At 38.1% G+C, this 21,964-nt stretch overlaps 1 protein-coding gene and 1 pseudogene across 1 annotated transcript; one reads left to right on the forward strand and one right to left on the reverse strand.

Moving 5' to 3' along the window:
- Positions 1-6,140: 6,140 nt before the first annotated feature.
- Positions 6,141-12,166, reverse strand: LOC140949070 (microfibril-associated glycoprotein 4-like; annotated as a pseudogene).
- A 5,370-nt stretch (positions 12,167-17,536) lies between these two features.
- On the forward strand, positions 17,537-18,550 carry LOC140948725 (melanocyte-stimulating hormone receptor-like). Its single transcript, XM_073397991.1, has one exon. The coding sequence runs from the start codon at positions 17,539-17,541 to the stop codon at positions 18,466-18,468; it is 930 nt and encodes a 309-aa protein (XP_073254092.1). The 5' UTR covers positions 17,537-17,538; the 3' UTR covers positions 18,469-18,550.
- The last annotated feature ends 3,414 nt before the right edge of the window (positions 18,551-21,964 follow it).

Below are 21,964 nucleotides of genomic sequence, written 5' to 3' on the forward strand. Positions count from 1 at the left end.
CATAAGGTGCTTGAGTAAGCACTTTTGGTTTGTTTTCTTAAATAAGGGTTGATTTCCACTGTCCCGTAATTTTTACGTGCGGATATGCGTAAAATTTACGTTCGCAAATAAAATTGAAGCAATGTATGAAAGGTGGCACGTAAGCGTAAAAGTAGAACCTCGCTCAACGTCACGTTTAATCCCTTTAATCTTGCACAGTAAGCACTTCTGGTTTATTTTCTTAAATGGGCTGAGCCGGGTTAATTTTTATGGGTGACCAGGCCGTGACGTCACCAGATGCGCATTCGCTCGTTACTATGGCATGCTCTAAATAATACGCCAACGTAATTCATGGAAATTTAGTTAGTTTGGCCAGAAGGCCTGAAAGTTGATTCCAAGCGGTAGTGAGATTCCGGATTCCTTGAGCTGTATTTTGAATTCAAGGCCCAGGATTCCAGATTCCACAAGCAAAAATTACCCGGAATCCCTTACGTGAGGCGACAATTTTTTTTAAGTTATATTTCGAGGATGTTCACTAAAAGAGAGCCTTAATGTGTGTAAAAAACGCTGCAAGAGAAAGTAATTATTATTATTATTATTATTATTATTGTTATTATTATTATTATTATTATTATTATTATTATTTTAATTTAGTATCATGACTAAAAATTGTTTTGAAAATCAATTTTTTAGATTATAGAAGGAGCGCATAAAATTGCATTGTTCCTAGAACATGTAAAGACTAAATAAATTGTACCAGAAACTCATAAGGGGTTGAAACGTGTAACTCGCGTTCAATGCTCGTGAATATTCACTTTTAGTATACACTAAAACAGTGGATAGTGTTTTTCGCGCGCTCTGATTGGCTACTAAATCAGTGAATATCCTGCACTATTCACTGATTCACCTCCAGTTCCTCCGAGCGAGAGACGCCAAACTCGCGTAAGTTGCAAAATGCCTTGCCGGTTTGCTGCCGTAACAAACAAAGAAATTTCACAACTAACAAGCAAGCTGTTTCCGAAATACACGAAGAAAGTGACGAAGCTCGGGGTGGAAGTTTTCACAGGTAAAGCTTTGTCTTTTTGACTTGAATTTTGACTTGAATTTTGTTGTTTACAAATGCAAATTAAGTTTAAGTCTTGCGTTACTTTTTTTACTTGACTTGTTCATAAATAAGCTTAAAACTAAATCTAATAATCCTTTTTACAGAATGATTTTAAATACAAAAAGAATTCACAACTCCTTTTGAGGAAATTTCTCCGCAAGAGCTAAACAAATGCCTTCAAAAGTTTTATTTGCCGGCAAGAAAAAGCGACGACAGCGGCCGTGCGCCAAAATTGTAATCGTTGCAGGCGAACAGTAAATGAGTTAAAAATCATCATTTTTGGGCTCAATTATCTCACTGTTTTAGTATATCCTAAAACAATTATTCACCTCAGTGTCGGTGGCTGACTAACGCGGCTTCGGTGAAAGCCATCACTAGCCACCTCCACTTCGGTGAATAATTGTTATTTACCATATTTGGAAACCTTAGTGACAGATATCCTTTTCAACAAAATGGCTTCCGCGCGATCACCATGCAGGTGTTTTAAGACAAGAGCTCTGCATTTCAGGGTTAAAAATACACCGTTAAAAGACAAAAAATGGAAAGAGAAAGTTCAAAAGAATGCTCAGCTTTCTTTTTGTGGAGGAAGGGAAGCTTTTCATTAAGGAATCGTCCTTCGAGGAATTCAACCTTGTTTTCTTCACGACGGAGCGCATGGTCTGTTTTGAAATGCAACCAAGGCAGTGAAGTTTTTGCTGAATGTTCAGGTACATTTTGCACTCTATGGCCAAGACAATTACGTTTTTGAAAGGGAATTTATGTATTTTTAAATGTTTCGTAGACGTTTTATAAATTTTTCTCTTCGGCGCTAAAGAAAAATTACAAAATGTGCCCCGATTTGAGATGGATTTTGTGTTGAATTTTGCCATGTGCTCAGCCGATTTCACTTGCGTGAACGGATCCACGATCCATATAGTGTTTTCCGAATTGCTTTAAAGGATTGACTTTTTGGATTTTGAATAAAAATTTTCAAGAAACGGCTTCTCTGTCTATTGTTTTGAGTTTGTTCATTCATAAAATTAGCTCAAAACACGATCGTGACTACAACATCCAAGCTGAATTTAAGCTTAAATGCTTCTCACATTCATTACACGCATCACTTTTTGCGAAAATGTCAGGTTCAGGTTTTGGACACTTTTCGATACGCAGCTAATGAATTTTATTCGAAAGTATTTTTTACTGTTTATTCTAGACTTTTAATATAAGAATTTTAGAAGCGTATTTGCAGTATAAGTTTACTGTGCAGAGGGTCAACGAGGCATCGTTGTTTGAAGTGACAACTTGAAGAAGTTGCGAGGACGTCAGTGGGTTTCATAATGTTATGTTTGGCCCGGGTGGTGAGGCAATAATATCCTGCTCAGTGTTTCGGTAAGATTCCTGGTTTCAACCTTTGAAAGCTTTCTCTGCTTTCGGGAGTTTTCCCCTGTTTGTCGGCCATTTTTTTCAAGCGGGCGCGGGAAGCTGAAGTAAAATTACGTCACGTTGTTTACGAAGTTTGATTGGTCAGTTGTCTCTTCTTCTCGTTCCAAATATGGTACTTTCGAAAATGAATAATCACGAGCATCGGACAAAGCAAACACATGAGAGTTACACGTTTCAACCCCTTATGAGTTTCTGCAGAAACCCATAAGGGGTTGAAACGTGTAACTCGCGTTCAATGCTCGTGAATATTCGTTTTGACCATATTTGGAAATCTTAGTGACGGATATCCATTTTCAACAAAATGGCTGCTGCGCGATCACCATGCAGATGTTTTAAGACAAGAGTTCTGTATTTCAAGGTTAAAAATACACCGTTAAAAGACAAAAAATGGAAAAAGAAAGTTCAAAAGAATGCTCAGCTTTCTTTTTGTGGAGAAAGGGAAGCTTTTCGTCAAGAAATCGTCCTTCGAGGAATTCAACCTTGTTTTCTTCACGGCGGAGCCCATGGTCTGTTTTGAAATGCAACCAAGTCAGCGAAGTTTTTGCTGAATTTTCAGGTACATTTTGCACTCTATGGCCAAGACAATTACGTTTTTGAAAGGGAATTTATGTATTTTCTAAATGTTTCATAGACGTTTTATAAATTTTTCTCTTCGGCGCTAAAGAAAAATTACAAAATGTGCCTGATTTGAGATGGATTTTGTGTTGAATTTTGCCATGTGCTTAGCCGATGTCACTTGCGTGAACGGATCCACGATCCAGATAGCGTTTTCCGAAGTGCTTTAAAGGATTAACTTTTTGGTCTTTGAATAAAAATTTCAAGAAACGGCTTCTCTGTCTATTGTTTTGAGTTTGTTCATTCATAAAATTAGCTCAAAACACGATCATGACTACAACATCGAAGTTTAATTTAAGCTTTTAAAATGCTTCTCACATTCATTACAAGCATCACTTTTTGCGAAGATGTCAGGTTCAGGTTTTGGACACTTTCGATACGCAGCTAATGAATTTTATTCGAAAATATTTTTCACTGTTTATTCTAGACTTTTAAATTTGCAGTATAAGTTTACTGTGAAGAGGGTCATCGTTTTTTTGAAGTGACAACTTCAAGAAGTTGCGAGGCCGTCAATGGGATTCATAATGTTATGTTTGGCCCGTGTGGTAAGGCAATAATATCCCGCTCAGTGTTTCGGTAATATTCCTGGTTTCAACCTTAGAAAGCTTTCTCGGCTTTGAAAGCTTTCCCCCATTTGTCCGCCATTTTTTTAAGCGGGCGCGGGAACCTGAAGGAAAATTACGTCACGTTGTTTACGAAGTTTGATTGGTCAGTTATCTCTTCTTCTCGTTCCAAATATGGTACTTTCGAAAATGAATAATCACGAGCATCGGACAAAGCAAACATATGAGAGTTACACGTTTCAACCCCTTATGAGTTTCTGGTTTCTGATAATATTCATTTGGCTTGGCGATTACGTGAACCGGTAGGATTTAAAACTTTTAAAATCTTTCTCTCATTGATTTGCCGTACAGTTTACGATCAGAGAGACTAAAATCGATTGGTTTGTGTTTATGTCCCGAAAACAAAAATAGTCAAACACAGTACAATTTTTGTCATTTCCATCCCGTATAAAATGCTAACTTGATTGTTGTCGTCAGGACTGTTTACACCGTTCGTTAATATCCTTATAGAGTATAAACTTGGATACGTGCAATGGTTTCATTCTTATCGATGGTGCTGATACTGGAAACCAGCTGTTTAGACGTCGGCTAAAACTAAAGTCTGCCTCAGCGACCGCCAAGATTCGTTGAAGAGTTGTCTTGAAGGTCAACGTCGCGATCGTTGATTTTTTTTTTTTTTTTTTTTATCATATCCTATATAAGAAGAGAGGCTTTATCAGAATCCAAACTGTATCTTTTCATCTGCGTGAACATCTTAATTTGTTTAAGCGGCCTGCCAGCAAGAAACTTCCTCTGCATTCCTTAAAGTCTTATTGTCCCCCATTTCATCTCCTTCAATTGGAAATTACTAAATAATTAAGTTTCAAACAAACAAAAGGCACTATCCAATCAGTTTGATCGGATTTGATGACGTCAATCCTTCCTCACTGGCTGACACCTCCTCTATTGTTCTTTCTCTATATATTTGCGATACCACCCGGATGGTTTGGGCGGATCCGTAAACCACTGCACAGTAAACCTCTTAATACTTCTCACCTTTCAACACTTCATCCATATTCTCTTTTACAAAATTCCCAACAGTGAACCCTCGAATTGCAATAAAGTCCGCTTCTACAAGCCTCGCGCGTCCTCGTTAACTCAGGGCTGGTGAATATAATTATACACAAATTAAGCTATTCAACTGTTCCATTGTACTGTCAGCTTTAATATTAGGTCTCTGTGAGAAGAGAAGCGACAGCTAAGCAAATGATCAAAAGAAGATGAAGCATTACTCCAGTCAAAGACAGAAAGGGAAAGTTCAACGGAAGAAAATAAACATGCAAATCCGCAACAAATAAGGTCGGAACATAAATCTACCATGCTCTAAAAAAAAGAATACATATCAAAGCATTCAGTCGTCAAAGCAGAGGTTTCGAATCGAAGGGCCATATTTTTAAATTCAAATTGGTCTAGAATCATATTCTCCTTCTTCTTTTCTGAAATAACTAAAAAAAACCCTGCTAGGTGGACATCAGTCAGACGATATAAGTGGATTTCAACAAGCACTTTTTCCCCTTAGTCACATACAGGACTTGACTTCTGAAGTTAGTCAGTTCATATTAATCTTGGCTTAAATGTAAGCAGAGAAACCTTTTTCCGATCGCGAGGCGCACTTCCTTTATTTTAACAACCGTGCTTAGTCAAAAGTAGATTGCGATTTTAAGACCGTAGTCAAGGAATCATTCTGCTTGTACAGAAGCACAGATTCTTACCTTGTTGACAAAGAGACATAAAAAGGCTATTTCTCAGCGGCGATGAAGAGATAATCATTTCGAAGCGGTTGCCTGTTTCGTATGAAAAGTTACGTGCGAGCGTTTGGGAAATTCCGCGTTCGATTCCCACTTGTTTCCTTTCTATATAGCTTTAAGTACACTTAAACACTGGTAAAACGGACCCCTGATGGAGATGGAGAGGGAGGCGAGCGTTTGGGAAATTCCGCGTTCGATTCCCACTTGTTTCCTTTCTATATAGCTTTAAGTACACTTAAACACTGGTAAAACGGACCCCTGATGGAGATGGAGAGGGAGGCGAGCGTTTGGGAAATTCCGCGTTCGATTCCCACTTGTTTCCTTTCTATATAGCTTTAAGTACACTTAAACACTGGTAAAACGGACCCCTGATGGAGTGGGAGAGGGAGGCGAGAGTTTGGGAAATTCCGCGTTCGATTCCCACTTGTTTCCTTTCTATACAGCTTTAAGTACACTTAAATACCGGTCGGCTTCAGGTTTGTTCAGGGGTCAGATAAGCCTACCTCGAACCAACGACGCAAAATAAGAACTGAACTTTTTATCTTTCCGTTTTTGCGCAGAATCCTTACAAACGAATAAGTTGGAAACATTATCTGGCACAAGACCATACTTGACTTTATACATCAGTACTACAATGTCTTGAAGAAGAGGATTATACAACGAGGGAAGGTTAGCCCTATCTAAGACTGGGAGACTCCCTTTCTGACCTAACACTTTTGATCTTTGATTGGACAAATTTTTTAGTTAAAAATCAAATTTTAAGTTAATTCAAAATGATAGGCTTCACTTTCATCTCCGTACGCTTCAAAGAGTATCGATACCCTCTGAAGTCCAACCATGCCACTCCAGCAGGTATTTTGGGATGTTGGCCTTTGAGATCTAAGCCATTCAGATTCGAAGTATGGCAGTGTTTGTACCACAAGCCGCCTTTGTGTTTCCCAGCACAATCAATATCACCACTACGATCATTGTCTTCATCTCTAGTAGAAAACGTCATATTGCTAAGAAGGGAAAAAGAAAATGAAATTATTACTAATTTAGGGACGAACACATGACTAAGTGGATATAGGCGAGCCATTGCTGAAGTCACTGCTAACATTTTGGCTCATTAGCATACGAATTAACCCATACAAGGCGTCATGATTACCGTATGCACAAATTAAATTCAAAAGTTGAATGATAGTGTTTGGTTACTTTGAGCAATCTGTTGGGAGGTGTGAATCATTTGTAAGGTAGCTATATGGTAAATCGAAGATTAAATAGCCTTTGCGCTGCGTCTTCGGGCGAAATTTTCATGTGCCGCTGATGCTCATATACAGAATTTATTATATAGACACGAGTGTTTTACTGGAAAATTTCCCACTCGTAAAATTCATAAAAACTACATCCGGGACCCGAGTGGTTTATTTTCCATAATCTCACACGTGAGTTAATCGATAACGTAATTTCGGTAATTTTCCTTCGAAATTTGTAGACGTCTTGCGTCTTTTGAATTTTACTTACACATTTTTCAAAGTTTTGCTTATATTTTGTCATTGCAGAGCCCTATTCAGCTCAGTGTTATTTCTCAAGATTATTGTAACCAATGTCTTATATTGCAGTACTGTAAATCTGAGCTGTCACAATTACTTTTTGGCGAATAAAAATCTATTATTTTATCGATGTCTTTTTGTCGATATAATAAAAAGAACATTACACGGCGGCTTGAAGATACGAATTTTATTTTCTCGTGGCAAAAACAATATTTTACTCACTCGCTGGGCTCGTTCGTAAAATATTGTTTTGCCACTCGAAAATAAATTCATATCTTCACGCCACCGTGTAATATCCTCTATATAGCATTACCATTAAAATCCCGTTGTCTCCAAACTCCTCGGTACAACTTCTTGCCACCTCCAATACCAACCCCACCCCCACCCCCTACCTATACCTTCCTTTAAATTAAATGCTTATAAATCTGTTACAATTTATTAAGATTTTAGCCTTACTTGTGGTAACTCAACGAGTCCCCAGCAGATCCATTATATGCTCCAATCAGAATAAGGTATTTATCCGTCTCGTTTGCTATTTTAAAAATTGTGTACTCGGCGTAAGTAATGTTTCCATCAAAATCCTCCAGGTCGACTCTCAGGATAACATCTTCACCAGCTGTCAAACGGTGAAGATTGTCGTTTCCAAGCCAATACTCGCCATTCAGATCCCCAAAACCGTTCTTGTAGGAAGTTCAGTTAAGGTAGAAATCAACAGAACCGTTAAAACGTTTCTGGAAAACGGTCCAGCCTCCGCCGTCAGTGGCCATGTCACAAAACACTGGGATGGGTGTGCCGCCGTCTGGATTAATGGTATACACACCACTGGATGTGACACCATCGTTAAGGAGCTGGGCGCAGTATTTAATAGGCTCTGTTAGTTATTTAAAAACTGGGTGTCAGAAGATTTCATCTTATCACTATACTGTTTCACATGCTGCACCCACATTGAGGTAGCCTGATTAAGACTGCAGTTGTCTCATTGTGTTCCCTCCTACTTTTCAGGGACAATCAACAACACTGGGTGTGGGAATTTGCCTGAGCCGGACTACTGTGCTTCTGTCTACTTGGGGCAGTTTGCAACTTAGTATTGAATGAAATGGGCACTTCACTTAGGGGTTAGCTAGTCACTACCAGAGATTTGTTACGTCCTTAGCATCCCTAGTCCCACAGAGTCGGAGTGGGTGCAATAGTGAATTTACGGCACAGGAAGTGAGACTGGCATGGAAAGAAGACGGCAAACCTTGTGTGAACGAACTTAAGCGCGACAATAATTTGTTTAACAAATTGTTTGGTCAACTTCACCTCCTTTAACAGATTTTTTTGGAAATAAAGACCTGATAACATTAATATTATTATAAATGAACTCACGTCAAGACAGTCATGTAACAGCCCTGTCACGTTTTTCACACACAAACGTTTTACCGTCTACCGTCCTGTTGACTACAACACCCTTAAAACTGAAGGTGAGACGGGATCTACGTTTTTCGTCATTACGCTGTTACTAGCTGGTCACGGACAGTTTATGACATAGCCATATATTTATGTAACTTACTGCAAGGTGTTCCTGTATATCCAACCTTACAAACACATCGTACACTGTTATCATGGTAGTATGGAATACACACTTCATTGTCACCACAGATGGAGCTAGCCACTTCACAGATGCTCTGTAAGAAAAACAACAACAACAACTACAAATAAATAACTGGAATAAATAAATAAATAACGAGTTGGAGGCAGCACAGTCATTCCTGGTCGAATTGGAATTTGGAAATGTTGATTTTTGAGGAGTGAGGAGAACATGAGTGCACGGGGAAAAAAAATTTCTCGGAGCAAAGCAAAGAACCAATAACAGATTCACGTCACATATGGCGTCCACGCTGGGATTTGAATCCGCGCAACATTGTTTGCTACCCCCATTCTTGCAAAGAGTTCAAAGATTATTCTTGCACAGGATTTGCCAATCGTTTCAAATAGCTCAAACGCATGATAAAAAAAGACATCAATGTCTTTTTTTATATATATCTTTCTCGCAACGTACAGAAAATCAGATTATTAATTTTAAAAGATTTCCTTAGTTAATAATAATAGTAACTATAATAATAGTTAATAATTAAAAAAAATAAAGTAAAATTCCGAAAATAAGCCCCTCCATGTATAAGCCTCTCCAAAAATATGCCCCCCAAACCTGTTACTCAAAAAACCTTCTGTGAAATCGTCCCTCCGAATATAAGCCCCCCCGGGGGCTTATACTATGAAATTGCCCTCAAATACAAAGTAAAACGAAGCAAAAACGGTAAATTTACTTCCAAATATAAGCTAGCCCAATCGATTTTTAAACGCAAATTTCCCTCCGTACATAAGCCCCTCCGAATATAAGCCCCTCCAAAAATAAGCCCCTCCTCAGCTCAGAAAGGGCTACCGTAAAATATAAGCCCCGGGGCAGATTTTCGGAATTTTATAGCCTGCGTAGCAAGCGTTTCCAGTTGAGTTATAGCGCGTCCCAACTTTCCCGACGAACTCACGAGGAAACGCTTGCTATGCAGGCTAGGAATTTTACGGTAGCTTTTTTGCCGACTGGTTTAAGAGACTTAAAAGACAAGCTGAAATCGTGCTGCCACAATCGTTGTGGAAATAAAGGACAAAAAAAATACGGAATTTTCTCGGGTTTTTGGCCTCTGGTATCGGAACTGAATCTGGTTCCGTTTTCGACACTATTTCTCTTGTACAGTTAATGGCTCCGTCATTAATACAAGAGCATTGAGCTTTAATTTGACAAATTTCCGTCTTAACTTTTTCGTTTTTAACGCGATTGGCTGCAAAACTTTGCAAAGAACAACACATATCATTCGACAATAATATGAAATATTCAGATTTCATTGATCGATGGTAAATTATTTTTTTTGAAATTACCTCTTGAAAGGGCCCTACTTTTCGAAGAAAATCGTGTCTAGTAAAAAAATTTGCTAGCTATTTTTTACTGTAATTTCGGGCATCGGCTTTTATTGATATAATAAATATGCCAGAGACATTTCAGAGGAAAAGTTGGAGCAGAAGTGCGTAGCAAAACTGAGGCGTTCAAAATTCAGCTGTAAATGGGAATTTCAAAAAGACTTGCTATGTGGTAGAACGAGCCACCAGTTCGAATGTTCGGGACAAGTAATTTTAAGTTTTTGCTTATTCTTATAACAAAAGCCGATTGCAATATGTGCAATTCTTTAAAAGGTACTTTTTAGTTTTAGAAGCATTATGAATTGCTTCAAGTCTTTCTCTGAAATCGAATGACTTGTTCCTAGACATAATATCCCCTGGACGGTATTAGTTCGAACTCCTGCTTATATACATTTTGATGTAGTACAATGCATCTTTAGGCTTTAACTGCGGTGGTACGTTGCTTCCAATTGAAGAAAAAGGTTTTGGGTTTGTATGCTACCTTGTATCGGAGCTCAGATAGAACTGTCGAACACTATAAATTGTTAATGACTACGAAATAAGCACGGGTGGCAATTCGGCGAGGAATTTGCACCTCAGGCAGCGGGGGGGGGGATACAATCGGATCAGTGTCCATGTCTGCGAAATACCGATCTGTACATTGCAGAGCAAAATATAATAATCAAGAAAAATAATACCCAGCCGTTTAAAGAGGGGAACAAGAAAATGTATACATCGGTAATATTTTTTTTGGCGATTTTTTTATTTTGCATTCTGATATAATTCGGTATTCGGTCTATATATAAAAGGTACTGGGTTGGACCACGGGGCACAGCCTCTCCGTACAAAACTTTTTGAGTACCTCCCACCTAACCGGATTTAAATACAAGCATCGAATAATACCGCACCACCAATGAATCATATCGGTAGATTATAAGAATAGAGTACCTGTTAATGACATTGTCTTTTGATGAGCAGATGCCATGTTTCGTGACTAATGCGATACTTGGGCAAATTTAACAGCGACAATATACCTTAACGAAAGGCGCCACGAAAGAGCTGCTGGTTTCACGCGCGATTTGAAAGATCCCTAAGATCGCACCACCAAAAATAGTTCGAAAAAGAATGTGTAACGACTGTTTAGAGGGGACAAATATTCTTAGAAAGTTACGAAAACAGCTCTTATTCAGTAGCAGTATTATTCAGTTATCATTATTATTATTATTATTATTATTATTATTATTATTATTATTATTATTATCATTATTATTATTATAAGAAAGAGTTAATTTAACTAAGAAAAGTTTATTCGAATTAAAAACATTTCATTTCAATAAAAAAAAAACTGTCAGCCTCTAAAATTCAAAAGTTTCTTTCAACTGTTTAAAAAAAATAAAATAAAATAAAACAAAGACAATTAATAAAGCATCTATAGCTCTTGAGTCTAGGTAAGTCCTGCGCGACCCTTCTCTATTTCTAGATCCCTGTCCTTAACATCTAAGTTCCTCCTTCTCGGGGTTCTCGATCGCCTTAGACATAGGAGGATTATTATTATTATTGTTATTGTTATTATTATTATTATTATTATTATTATTATTATTATTATTATCATTTTGCTAAGACACGTTAACTGGGTAAGCGTTGCCTTACAATAGGGGCAACGATGTAATTACATCTTTTCTATTTCTGCTCACTTGCTTGAAAAGCGGGGGCACAATTACAATTGCAAGTCTCTCTTCAGTTTCTATTTTATGGACGAAGAATTGAACTTGACGGAATGGTAAATTCTTACTTGAGTCACGATACCAGTTTTTCTTGCACTCTAACACATACCAAAAAGTGATGTTTTCGAGTTACATGTTATAAATTAAGATAATTAAGGACTTCAAAGAACAAAAAGGGAGGACTTACCTGCATGCCTACGTATTTAAAATCCTCATCCGCTGTGAAGTTAACAACGCTAAGAAATCGATCAGAGTTACTGATCAAACATGTGTACCCCTCAGTTGTGTTCTTTACCATTTGGAAGTTGTAAGAAATGCAACTCTCTTTCTTAACACACTCAACTCTGCAACGACTTTCTGCGTCCACTCGTATTTCTTGGATCGTGTTTCCAGTCAGCCTTCGCCCGTTTATTGGGGAAGCAAAGTTCACGGCCTCGAAACTTGGTTCCAAAATACGGCCAATACCGTAGACGGTAGTGCCAGTCAAAAAAAGCAGCCAGAGATGCATATTTTGTGAGAAACAGGATTGATTTGTGCAAAGTGCTTCAAGGGGTTCGTTTAAGAGAGCGTAGAATATTAGCTGTCACTCAGTAAAATTTAAGACAGGTGTATCAGTTTATATGGTAATGAAGCCATTAACGTTGTTTGTCGTTATTACGCAAGATTATGATGCGATGCGAGGCTGTGAGTAAGTGAGGTGAGACAAGCCGGTTGCTATATTGTAGCAGGTCTTCAACTAAACAAACAATTTTTTTAAAGGAATCATTTCTACGAAATATCAATTACTTGAAAAAGTATTTCGGAATCAGTATAAGATTCTAACTGTCCAACTACCCTAACCAACTAGACACAACTTTAACAGCTCACTTAATTTTACTTTGAGCGAAATGTTTAGGCAAACTTTCAATTCAATTCAATTTCATTATTCACACTTTTATAAAATATTTACATTATATATAGTAAGGTAGGAATACACTAACAACGGAGAAGAAGAAGGAAAAAAAAGAAAATTAATGGCTTGGGTAGAAGTGTACGGTGGTCAGAGGAGCTTAGCTTTCGAGCTAACCACCGCTATATTATGATTGGAAATACATAATAAATGTGCGCTTGGTGCCATTTGCCACTTTACATGATCTCTTTCCAACAGATAAATTTAACTCAATTAGGAATGCTCTAAAAAGTGAATTTGAGTGTTAGTTTCGCAATAATTTATTCGACTGATTCCATGAAACCGGACCGTCGGAGACTTCACGGCCAGTCCACAGTTGAAAACACAATCGTTCCTTTTGTTTTACGTAATACACAATTCAGTAAAAACTGTTTCGCCACAGAATAGGAAGCGACTAACGATGAATTATGTATATTTAGTGACCCATTCACGGGTTAAGCTAAATGAGCTTACTAAATTAGCCTGCTATTAATGTTTCGTGTCTTCATTCAGCTCAGGTGGTAGACAAGAGTACTGTAGCGCGAACGCAGAGGCCTTTAAAGCCCCAGAAATTTTTTTCGTTCGCAGGTCTTAATTTGCAGTTCTTTTGAATTACGATTACAACTTAGATGGTCATATCTTCGTATAGAATATGTTTAATATATAGACTTAGCCAGGGCTAAAAGCGCAGCTCCAGTTAATACTGTAAATTTATAATTTAATTCAAACAATAAACTTGTAATCCACAAATCGGTTAACTGTGGGGATCCATATGACGTTTTTAACGTTATAAAGAGTTGGAATGGGTGACTTAAGAGAAAAAATAATTTGCAAACAGTGCAAGAATGAAACAACATCTAATATCTTACATCGAGTTAATAGTCTTATTTGTACTAATAAATAGAAACAGGGGCGGATCTAGGGGGAAGCCGGCAGGGGGTGTGCACCCCCCGTCCGCCTGAGATGACCTGCAGTTTTCTAATACAACTGGTATTCTGCCCCCGCAAAAAAACTATGTGGTTTATTGGTGTTAAACTAGAGCAAGAGACGAGTGCATCCCCTCCTAAAAAAAATCGTGGATCCGCCCCTGAGAAATCACCTTTAGCCACAGTAGATTAGGCGTGGAAAAAAAAATCCTTCCCAAGTAAAATGTCCTTTTTGCCCACCTACACCACCTTTATTTTTACAAGTGTAATTGGACAGTCCCAAAATATAATTTTATTTTAATTTTATAATTTGAAAGGCCGTAGAGACACGATAGTGGCAGCCAATTTACACGTTATAACTTATCGGTGTTATCTCTCTGTCTAAAGGGGTAATAATAGCTGGGCTAAGAGCAAAAACTCCCGAAAAAAATCAGATTTATTTTAATTCAATTTTCAAAATCACCCGTCCGAATTTTGAATTTTGTCAAGCGCCAACTGTCGAGTATTTGAGTGAACACTAAAAATGAGGAAGAGGTCTCAGAATCATTTTCGTTTTCATTTTGCTTCTAAAACACCATATCCATTTGATACACGGGGCATTTTAAGTACTCCTGTATGCGATGTTAATGGACGACTGAAAACAACAACTGGCAAAGCGATTTATATACGAAAGAGATCTTGGCAAACAATCAACACGAGAAATATAATTCAATGAAACATTTAAAAGGACAACAGTTTTTATTCACGATGACATATATTGAGAGTGAAGTTCTCTGAAAATCCTGAATCACGAATTAAGTCCAGTAGATTTAAGCCTAAAGTTTTAAGCCGCCTTCGCCGTGTTTGCTATTTTTCAAGACGTACTCCAGGCAAGAATATCGCTCAAAGCTTTCTTTTTACAACTAATAGGATAACTAAACTATTCTTCAGAACGTTTTCTTTCTAGTTGCCGTCAGAAAATGTCTAAAGACTTTTTAAAGTTCTTTTCCAGGTCAGATCATTGTCTCATCAAATCTTACAAAAGTGCGTAAAATGACAAAATGATAAATGAAATAAATGAAACTGATCAGTACGGTCACAAAATCATTTATATGCTATGAAATAGTTGAAAACAAGTTCCTAAAGTAAACAAGTTTTTTAACGCAACGACAATAGCGCGCCATTTCTTGCGCGATTTCCCGCAAGAAAATATATTATACTCCTTCCCCCAACGGGCTGACACCTGATTCCCTTCCCTCCCTCCCCCCCCCCAAAAAAAAGAGTGTTAGGGCGGACGTACGCTGACGTCATTAAATAGTTTACGCACACACGTGGCCATGGAGCTCCGTTATTATGTGGTTTCTGCGGTTTTGATGATGTTGTTCATGTCGTTGTTAGGTAGGGTTATTTGTGATATTTTCATTGCATTAAGTTGCCTCTTTGGTTTTATTTGTTGATGTTGTTAATGTCGTTGTTAGGTAGGGTAGTTTGTGATATATCACCTCCTGGCATTTACCTATGAAACACTTGTCAATCACTACATGTAGTGTTCTTAGTTTTATAAGTATTGGTGGTTTCCATACGATCCGTTATGTTCTTTGGTTGCTAGCTTTTTTTGGAAATGGATGATATTCCTAACAACATTAATGGCGATGGTTAATGAGACAGGTGTTTCAGCAAATGTCACGAGAATCAAGCCTAACACCCGTTTAACGAGTCAACTGATTCATGTCATTACACTTAAAAAAAATCCCCCATTTCTGCTTGTTACAACCCTTAAAAGAAAGAAAAGAAATGGTAGAATTGACGATGCATAACCTCACTGTACTATGTGTAAATCGTAAGGCAATACTAGTGTAACAGACTTTTTGGCGACGCCCCAAATTTATCTTCTTTAATCATAAACTGACAGAATGGGAAAATTTGGCCTTTTTTCACTGTGAGTAACAGTTGTGCGTGGATGGACGAAACGATTTCGCAATGCCAGTTTGCCCCTCCTCGGGACGCAAAAAAGTTACTGGAGCTGGCCTCTTGAGAGAATGGTCCTCTTAAGTGGCCAGTAGAGATGTAAGGGTTAAATGACTGCTTACTGGGGCTTCCCCAACTACAAATGAACATTGGAAATGCCAAAAAAATGTTTGTTACTGTTCGACTATACTATTGTTCTCACAATGCGTGCTGTAATTCAGTCACAAGCATAAAATTCACTGAGTGGTGTTTTGAAGTGCAACCTGATGTGTAGAGAAAAAGAAACAAACTCTGAAACTGATATAAATTCATTGCATGGTTATTGTCTGTTGAAACAAAAGAAATGCGCTATAATGACTTGTGGGAATTGTGCTTGTTTTTAAGTTTGAAACAATATCAACAAAGCCCTATAAACCAAGGCTATGAATAATATCAGAAACTCATAAGGGGTTGAAACGTGTAACTCGTGTTCAATGCTCGTGAATATTCACTTTTACCATATTTGGAAACCTTAGTGGCAGATAGCCATTTTAAACAAATGGCCGCCAGGCGAGCACCATGTAGATGTTTTAAGACAAGAGTTCTGCATTTCAAGGTTAAAAATACACCGTTAAAAGACAAAAAATGGAAAGAGAAAGTTGGCCTACTGAGAACAGCGAAACGTAGAGTATGACGAATATCTATTTAATAATAATAATATGAATCCATAGAAAAGTTCACAGTGAATCAGAATCGCAGTCTTAATAGGTAGAATGTTACCCGTGGATCAGTCTCGTGCAGTGTCTTTCTGTACAGTGCAAATATTATTTCAAGAAAGTTGCGTTTGAGTTTCAGTTTAGTTTCACTTTATTTGTAAGTCAGACAATACCATATGGTCCATAAGGTGCTTGAGTAAGCACTTTTGGTTTGTTTTTTTAAATAAGGGTTGATTTCCACTGTCCCGTAATTTTTACGTGCGGATATGCGTAAAATTTACGTTCACAAATAAAATTGAGGCAATGTATGAAAGGTCGCACGTAAGCGTAAAAGTAGAACCTCGCTCGACGTCACGTTTAATCCCTTTAATCTTGCACAGTAAGCACTTCTGGTTTATTTTCTTAAATGGGCTGAGCCGGGTTAATTTTTATGGGTGACCAGGCCGTGACGTCACCAGATGCGCATTCGCTCGTTATTATGGCATGCTCTAAATAATACGCCAACGTAATTCGTGGAAATTTAGTTAGTTTGGCCAGAGGGCCTGAAAGTTGATTCCAAGCGGTAGTGGGATTCCGGATTCCTTGAGCTGTATTTTGAATTCAAGGCCCAGGATTCCAGATTCCACAAGCAAAAATTACCCGGAATCCCTTACGTGAGGCGACAATTTTTTTTAATTGTATTTCGAGGATGTTCACTAAAAGAGAGCCTTAACGTGTGTAAAAAACGCTGCAAGAGAAAGTAATTATAATTATTACTATTATTATTATTATTATTATTATTATTTTAATTTAGTATCATGACTACAAACTGTTTTTCAAAATCAATTTTTTAGCCGGATTACCTTTAACTTATAGAAGGAGCGCATAAAATTGCATTATTTCTAGAACATGTAAAGACTAAATAAATTGTACCAGAAACTCATAAGGGGTTGAAACGTGTAACTCGCGTTCAATGCTCGTGAATATTCACTTTTACCATATTTGGAAACCTTTGTGACAGATATCCATTTTCAACAAAATGGCTTCCGCGCGTTCACCATGCAGGTGTTTTGAGACAAGAGTTCTGCTATGGCCACGGTCTTCATATTTTACCTATCATAGCGGACCCGAAAATTTCAAACTAAACAGTTTGACATGACACGGCAAGGCTGACCGGACTTGAGCCAAACGACTGACCGCTGACCACGCCTGCGCTCCTTGTTGTTAACCGTGTTAAATAAATATTTTATTTGACTTCATTTTAAAACAGTCATTAAAATCGTCCGTGCGTTAATTGCAGGAATGACATGTGTTACCTCCCATCGATACTAAATAAACGGCTGTCGGTGAGTGATGCATAAATAAAGCGCTCACTTGCATCTCATTTCATTGCAGAGCTCCGACTATGGCAACGACAAACTTTACTGAATATGAAAACCACAAAACAGCCTTTGAACTGTCCTGTACATTGGAGTTTACCGAAGGAGTGCACAACGAACTTACCTTTCTCTTAGTTCTAAATATTTTTCTTTCCATTACTGCATTTCTGGGGAATACTCTGATTCTAGTTGCCCTACAAAAGGAAAATTCACTTCATCCGCCGTCCAAACTCCTGTATTGTAACCTAGCGATAACTGATCTCTGTGTTGGTATCATTGCAGAGCCTTTAGCTGTGACTTATTGGACTGCTATTGTGAAAGAAAGATGGAATATTTGTCATCGGGCAAATTGGGCAGCAAAATTCGCAGGTTATACTTTGTGTTCAGCATCTTTATTTACATTGACTGTAATTAGCGTGGACAGACTTCTCGCCTTGTTGCTGGGGCTCAACTACAGACAAGTTGTAACCTTGAAGCGAACACATATAACTGTAATTGGTTTTTGGATTTTGTCCATTGTCGGCTCATCTACTTTCTTTTGGAATCGCCTTGTAACTTCATGGTATCAATACATAGGTACAGCTATGTGTCTAGTCACCACAATCTTCGCTTACACAAAAATTTTCCGTGTTCTGCGTCATAATCAAATTCATGTTCAGAACCATGTTGCTCAAGGTCAACGGAGACAAGCAATTCCACTGAACGAAGCACGATACAGAAAGGCAGTGTACAGTGCACTGTGGGTGCAAGTAACAATGGTTGTTTGTTATCTTCCGATTAGTATAGTAGCAACTTTGACTCCTCAGAAGGGGATCTCTTTATCCGTTTACCGCGCTTGGCAATTTTCGGTTACTTTAGTGTATTTAAATTCTTCGTTAAACCCGTTGCTTTACGTTTGGAAGATTAGAGAAGTAAGGCAAGCTGTAAAAGAAACATTACGGCAACTATACTGTTGATCGAGTTAGTTTACTATAGATATTTCTCGACTTTTAATCAAAAATCCCCTAAGGATCTTGAAACTATTAAAGTAAGTACATGTAATACCAGAAACTCATAAGGGGTTGAAACGTGTAACTCGTGTTCAATGCTCGTGAATATTCACTTTTACTATTTTAGTTGTATTTCGAGGATGTTCACTAAGAGAGAGCCTTAATGTGTGTAAAAAACGCTGCAAGAGAAAGTAATTATTATTATTATTATTATTATTATTTTAATTTAGTATCATGACTATAAATTGTTTTTCAAAATCAATTTTTAGAAGGAGCGCATAAAATTGCATTATTTCTAGAACATGTAAACACTAAATAAATTGCACCAGAAACTCATAAGGGGTTGAAACGTGTAACTCGCGTTCAATGCTCGTGAAAATTCACTTTTAGTATACACTAAAACAGTGGATAGTGTTTTTCACGCGCTCTGATTGGCTACTCAATCAGTGACTATCCTGCACTATTCACAGATTCACCTCCAGTTCCTCCGAGCGAGAGACGCCAAACTCGCGTAAGTTGCAAAATGCCTTCCCGGTTTGCTGCCGTAACAAACAAAGAAATTTCACAACTAATCAAGCAAGCTGTTTCCGAAATACACGAAGAAAGTGACGAAGCTCGGGGTGGAAGTTTTCACAGGTAAAGCTTTGTCTTTTTGACTTGAATTTTGACTTGAATTTTGTTGTTTACAAATGCAAATTAAGTTTAAGTCTTGCGTTACTTTTTTTTACTTCACTTGTTCATAAATAAGCTTAAAACTAAATCTAATAATCCTTTTTACAGAATGATTTTAAATACAAAAAGAATTCACAACTCCTTTTGAGGAAATTTCCCCGCAAGAGCTAAACAAATGCCTTCAAAAGTTGTATTTGCCGGCAAGAAAAAGCGACGACAGCGGCCGTGCGCCATAATTGTAATCGTTGCAGGCAACAGTAAATGAGTTAAAAATCATCATTTTTGGGCTCAATTATCTCACTGTTTTAGTATATACTAAAACAATTATTCACCTCAGTGTCGGTGGCTAGTGATGAATATTTACCTCGCCGCTAACGCGGCTTCGGTGAATAACATCACTAGCCACCTCCACTTCGGTGAATAATTGTTATTTACCATATTTGGAAACCTTAGTGACAGATAGAGCGGTTTTCACTTGACTGTCGAAAGTAATTGAGGAATTGGTTTGGTTTTGGTTTTACTACGCCCTTTGGTTGGCTAGTGTATTTACTTTGGTTTTGGTTTTACGACAGTCAAGTGAAAACCGCTCTATCCATTTTCAACAAAATGGCTTCCGCGCGATCACCATGCAGGTGTTTTAAGACAAGAGTTCTGCATTTCAGGGTTAAAAATACACCGTTAAAAGACAAAAAATGGAAAGAGAAAGTTCAAAAGAATGCTCAGCTTTCTTTTTGTGGAGGAAGGGAAGCTTTTCATCAAGAAATCGTCCTTCGAGGAATTCAACCTTGTCTTCTTCACGACGGAGCGCATGGTCAGTTTTGAACTGCAACCAAGGCAGTGAAGTTTTTGCTGAATGCTCAGGTACATTTTGCACTCTATGGCCAAGACAATTACGTTTTTGAAAGGGAATTTATGTATTTTTAAATGTTTCATAGACGTTTTATAAATTTTTCTCTTCGGCGCTAAAGAAAAATTACAAAATGTGCCCCGATTTGAGATGGATTTTGTGTTGAATTTTGCCATGTGCTCAGCCGATTTCACTTGCGTGAACGGATCCACGATCCACATAGTGTTTTCCGAATTGCTTTAAAGGATTAACTTTTTGGATTTTGAATAAAAATTTTCAAGAAACGGCTTCTCTGTCTATTGTTTTGAGTTTTTTCATTCATAAAATTAGCTCAAAACACGATCGTGACTACAACATCCAAGCTGAATTTAAGCTTAAATGCTTCTCACATTCATTACACGCATCACTTTTTGCGAAGATGTCAGGTTCAGGTTTTGGACACTTTTCGATACGCAGCTAATGAATTTTATTCGAAAGTATTTTTTACTGTTTATTCTAGACTTTTAATATAAGAATTTTAGAAACGTATTTGCAGTATAAGTTTACTGTGCAAGGGTCAACGAGGCATCGTTGTTTGAAGTGACAACTTGAAGAAGTTGCGAGGACGTCAGTGGGTTTCATAATGTTTTGTTTGGCCCGGGTGGTGAGGCAATAATATCCTGCTCAGTGTTTCGGTAAGATTCCTGGTTTCAACCTTTGAAAGCTTTCTCTGCTTTCGGGAGTTTTTCCCCTGTTTGTCGGCCATTTTTTTCAAGCGGGCGCGGGAAGCTGAAGTAAAATTACGTCACGTTGTTTACGAAGTTTGATTGGTCAGTTGTCTCTTCTTCTCGTTCCAAATATGGTACTTTCGAAAATGAATAATCACGAGCATCGGACAAAGCAAACACATGAGACTTATGTATCGGTCAAATCGAAGCTTCAACATGCCCCCCCCCCCCGGGCATACCCCGGGCATTTGACACCTTTGCCGTCCCGGGGAGGAGGGAATTTGATTATCAGAGTCTTCCAGGGGGTGGGGAATTTGATCCCCATGCTTTAGGGGTGGGGGATTTGAACTGCACCCTCGATTTCATGTAAAATCTTTCGCGTGGCGAGCTTTGGGGACGCGGTGCTAGAGGATTTTCGTGGAAAAGATTGTGCCTTTGTGGCCAATTGGTTACGAGGAAAGGGCTAAACAAGCTTTGTGGCGTATTTGAAGTATTTAAATTTTAAAATTTTTAATATTGGATTCAGGCTTTGAATGTATGAATGTATTTTATTGTTGTGGTTAATTTACAATGAAATACAATACCTATACCGGCGATTCAATACAGCAACATAAAATAAAATAAAAAGCTCAGGTCAACTACTTTGACCTACTGCAAGTATGTCAATTAATAAGGTGAGCGATGATGCATGTCAGTGAAATGGTCATGATGTAGTAATCTCAATAGGTAGGATCTTTTTTATAGAACCCTGTGTATGTTGCATGACGAAGAAAAGGTGAGCATTCAGTGACCTTGTAGAAGCGATTTCCGCCGCTTTGCACGAGACTTTTGTTCATAGTAAATACGCTAACAGTGTTTCTCAGTTTTTGTTATATTTATGAAGATTTTGTTCGACAACTGAAGGCGTTTCCGCCGTCCTTCTGTCATTTTTGTGCCTGTGAAATGTCCCCGGGGTGGGGGCATTTGATCACCTGAATGGACCCCAGTGTGGGGCATTTGAACGGCATTTTGGCCCGGGTAGGGGGGAATTTGAACAATAATTTTCAAAAAAGTCAAATGCCCGGGGGGTTGCCCGGGGGGGCATGTTGAAGCTTCGATTTGACCGATACATTACACGTTTCAACCCCTTATGAGTTTCTGATAATATTCATTTGGCTTGGCGATTACGTGAACCGGTAGGATTTAAAACTTTTAAAATCTTTCTCTCATTGATTTGCTGTACAGTTTACGATCAGAG

The sequence above is a fragment of the Porites lutea genome, chromosome 9 (genome assembly GCF_958299795.1).
Source record: "Porites lutea chromosome 9, jaPorLute2.1, whole genome shotgun sequence".
In the NCBI taxonomy this organism is placed as follows: domain Eukaryota; kingdom Metazoa; phylum Cnidaria; class Anthozoa; order Scleractinia; family Poritidae; genus Porites; species Porites lutea.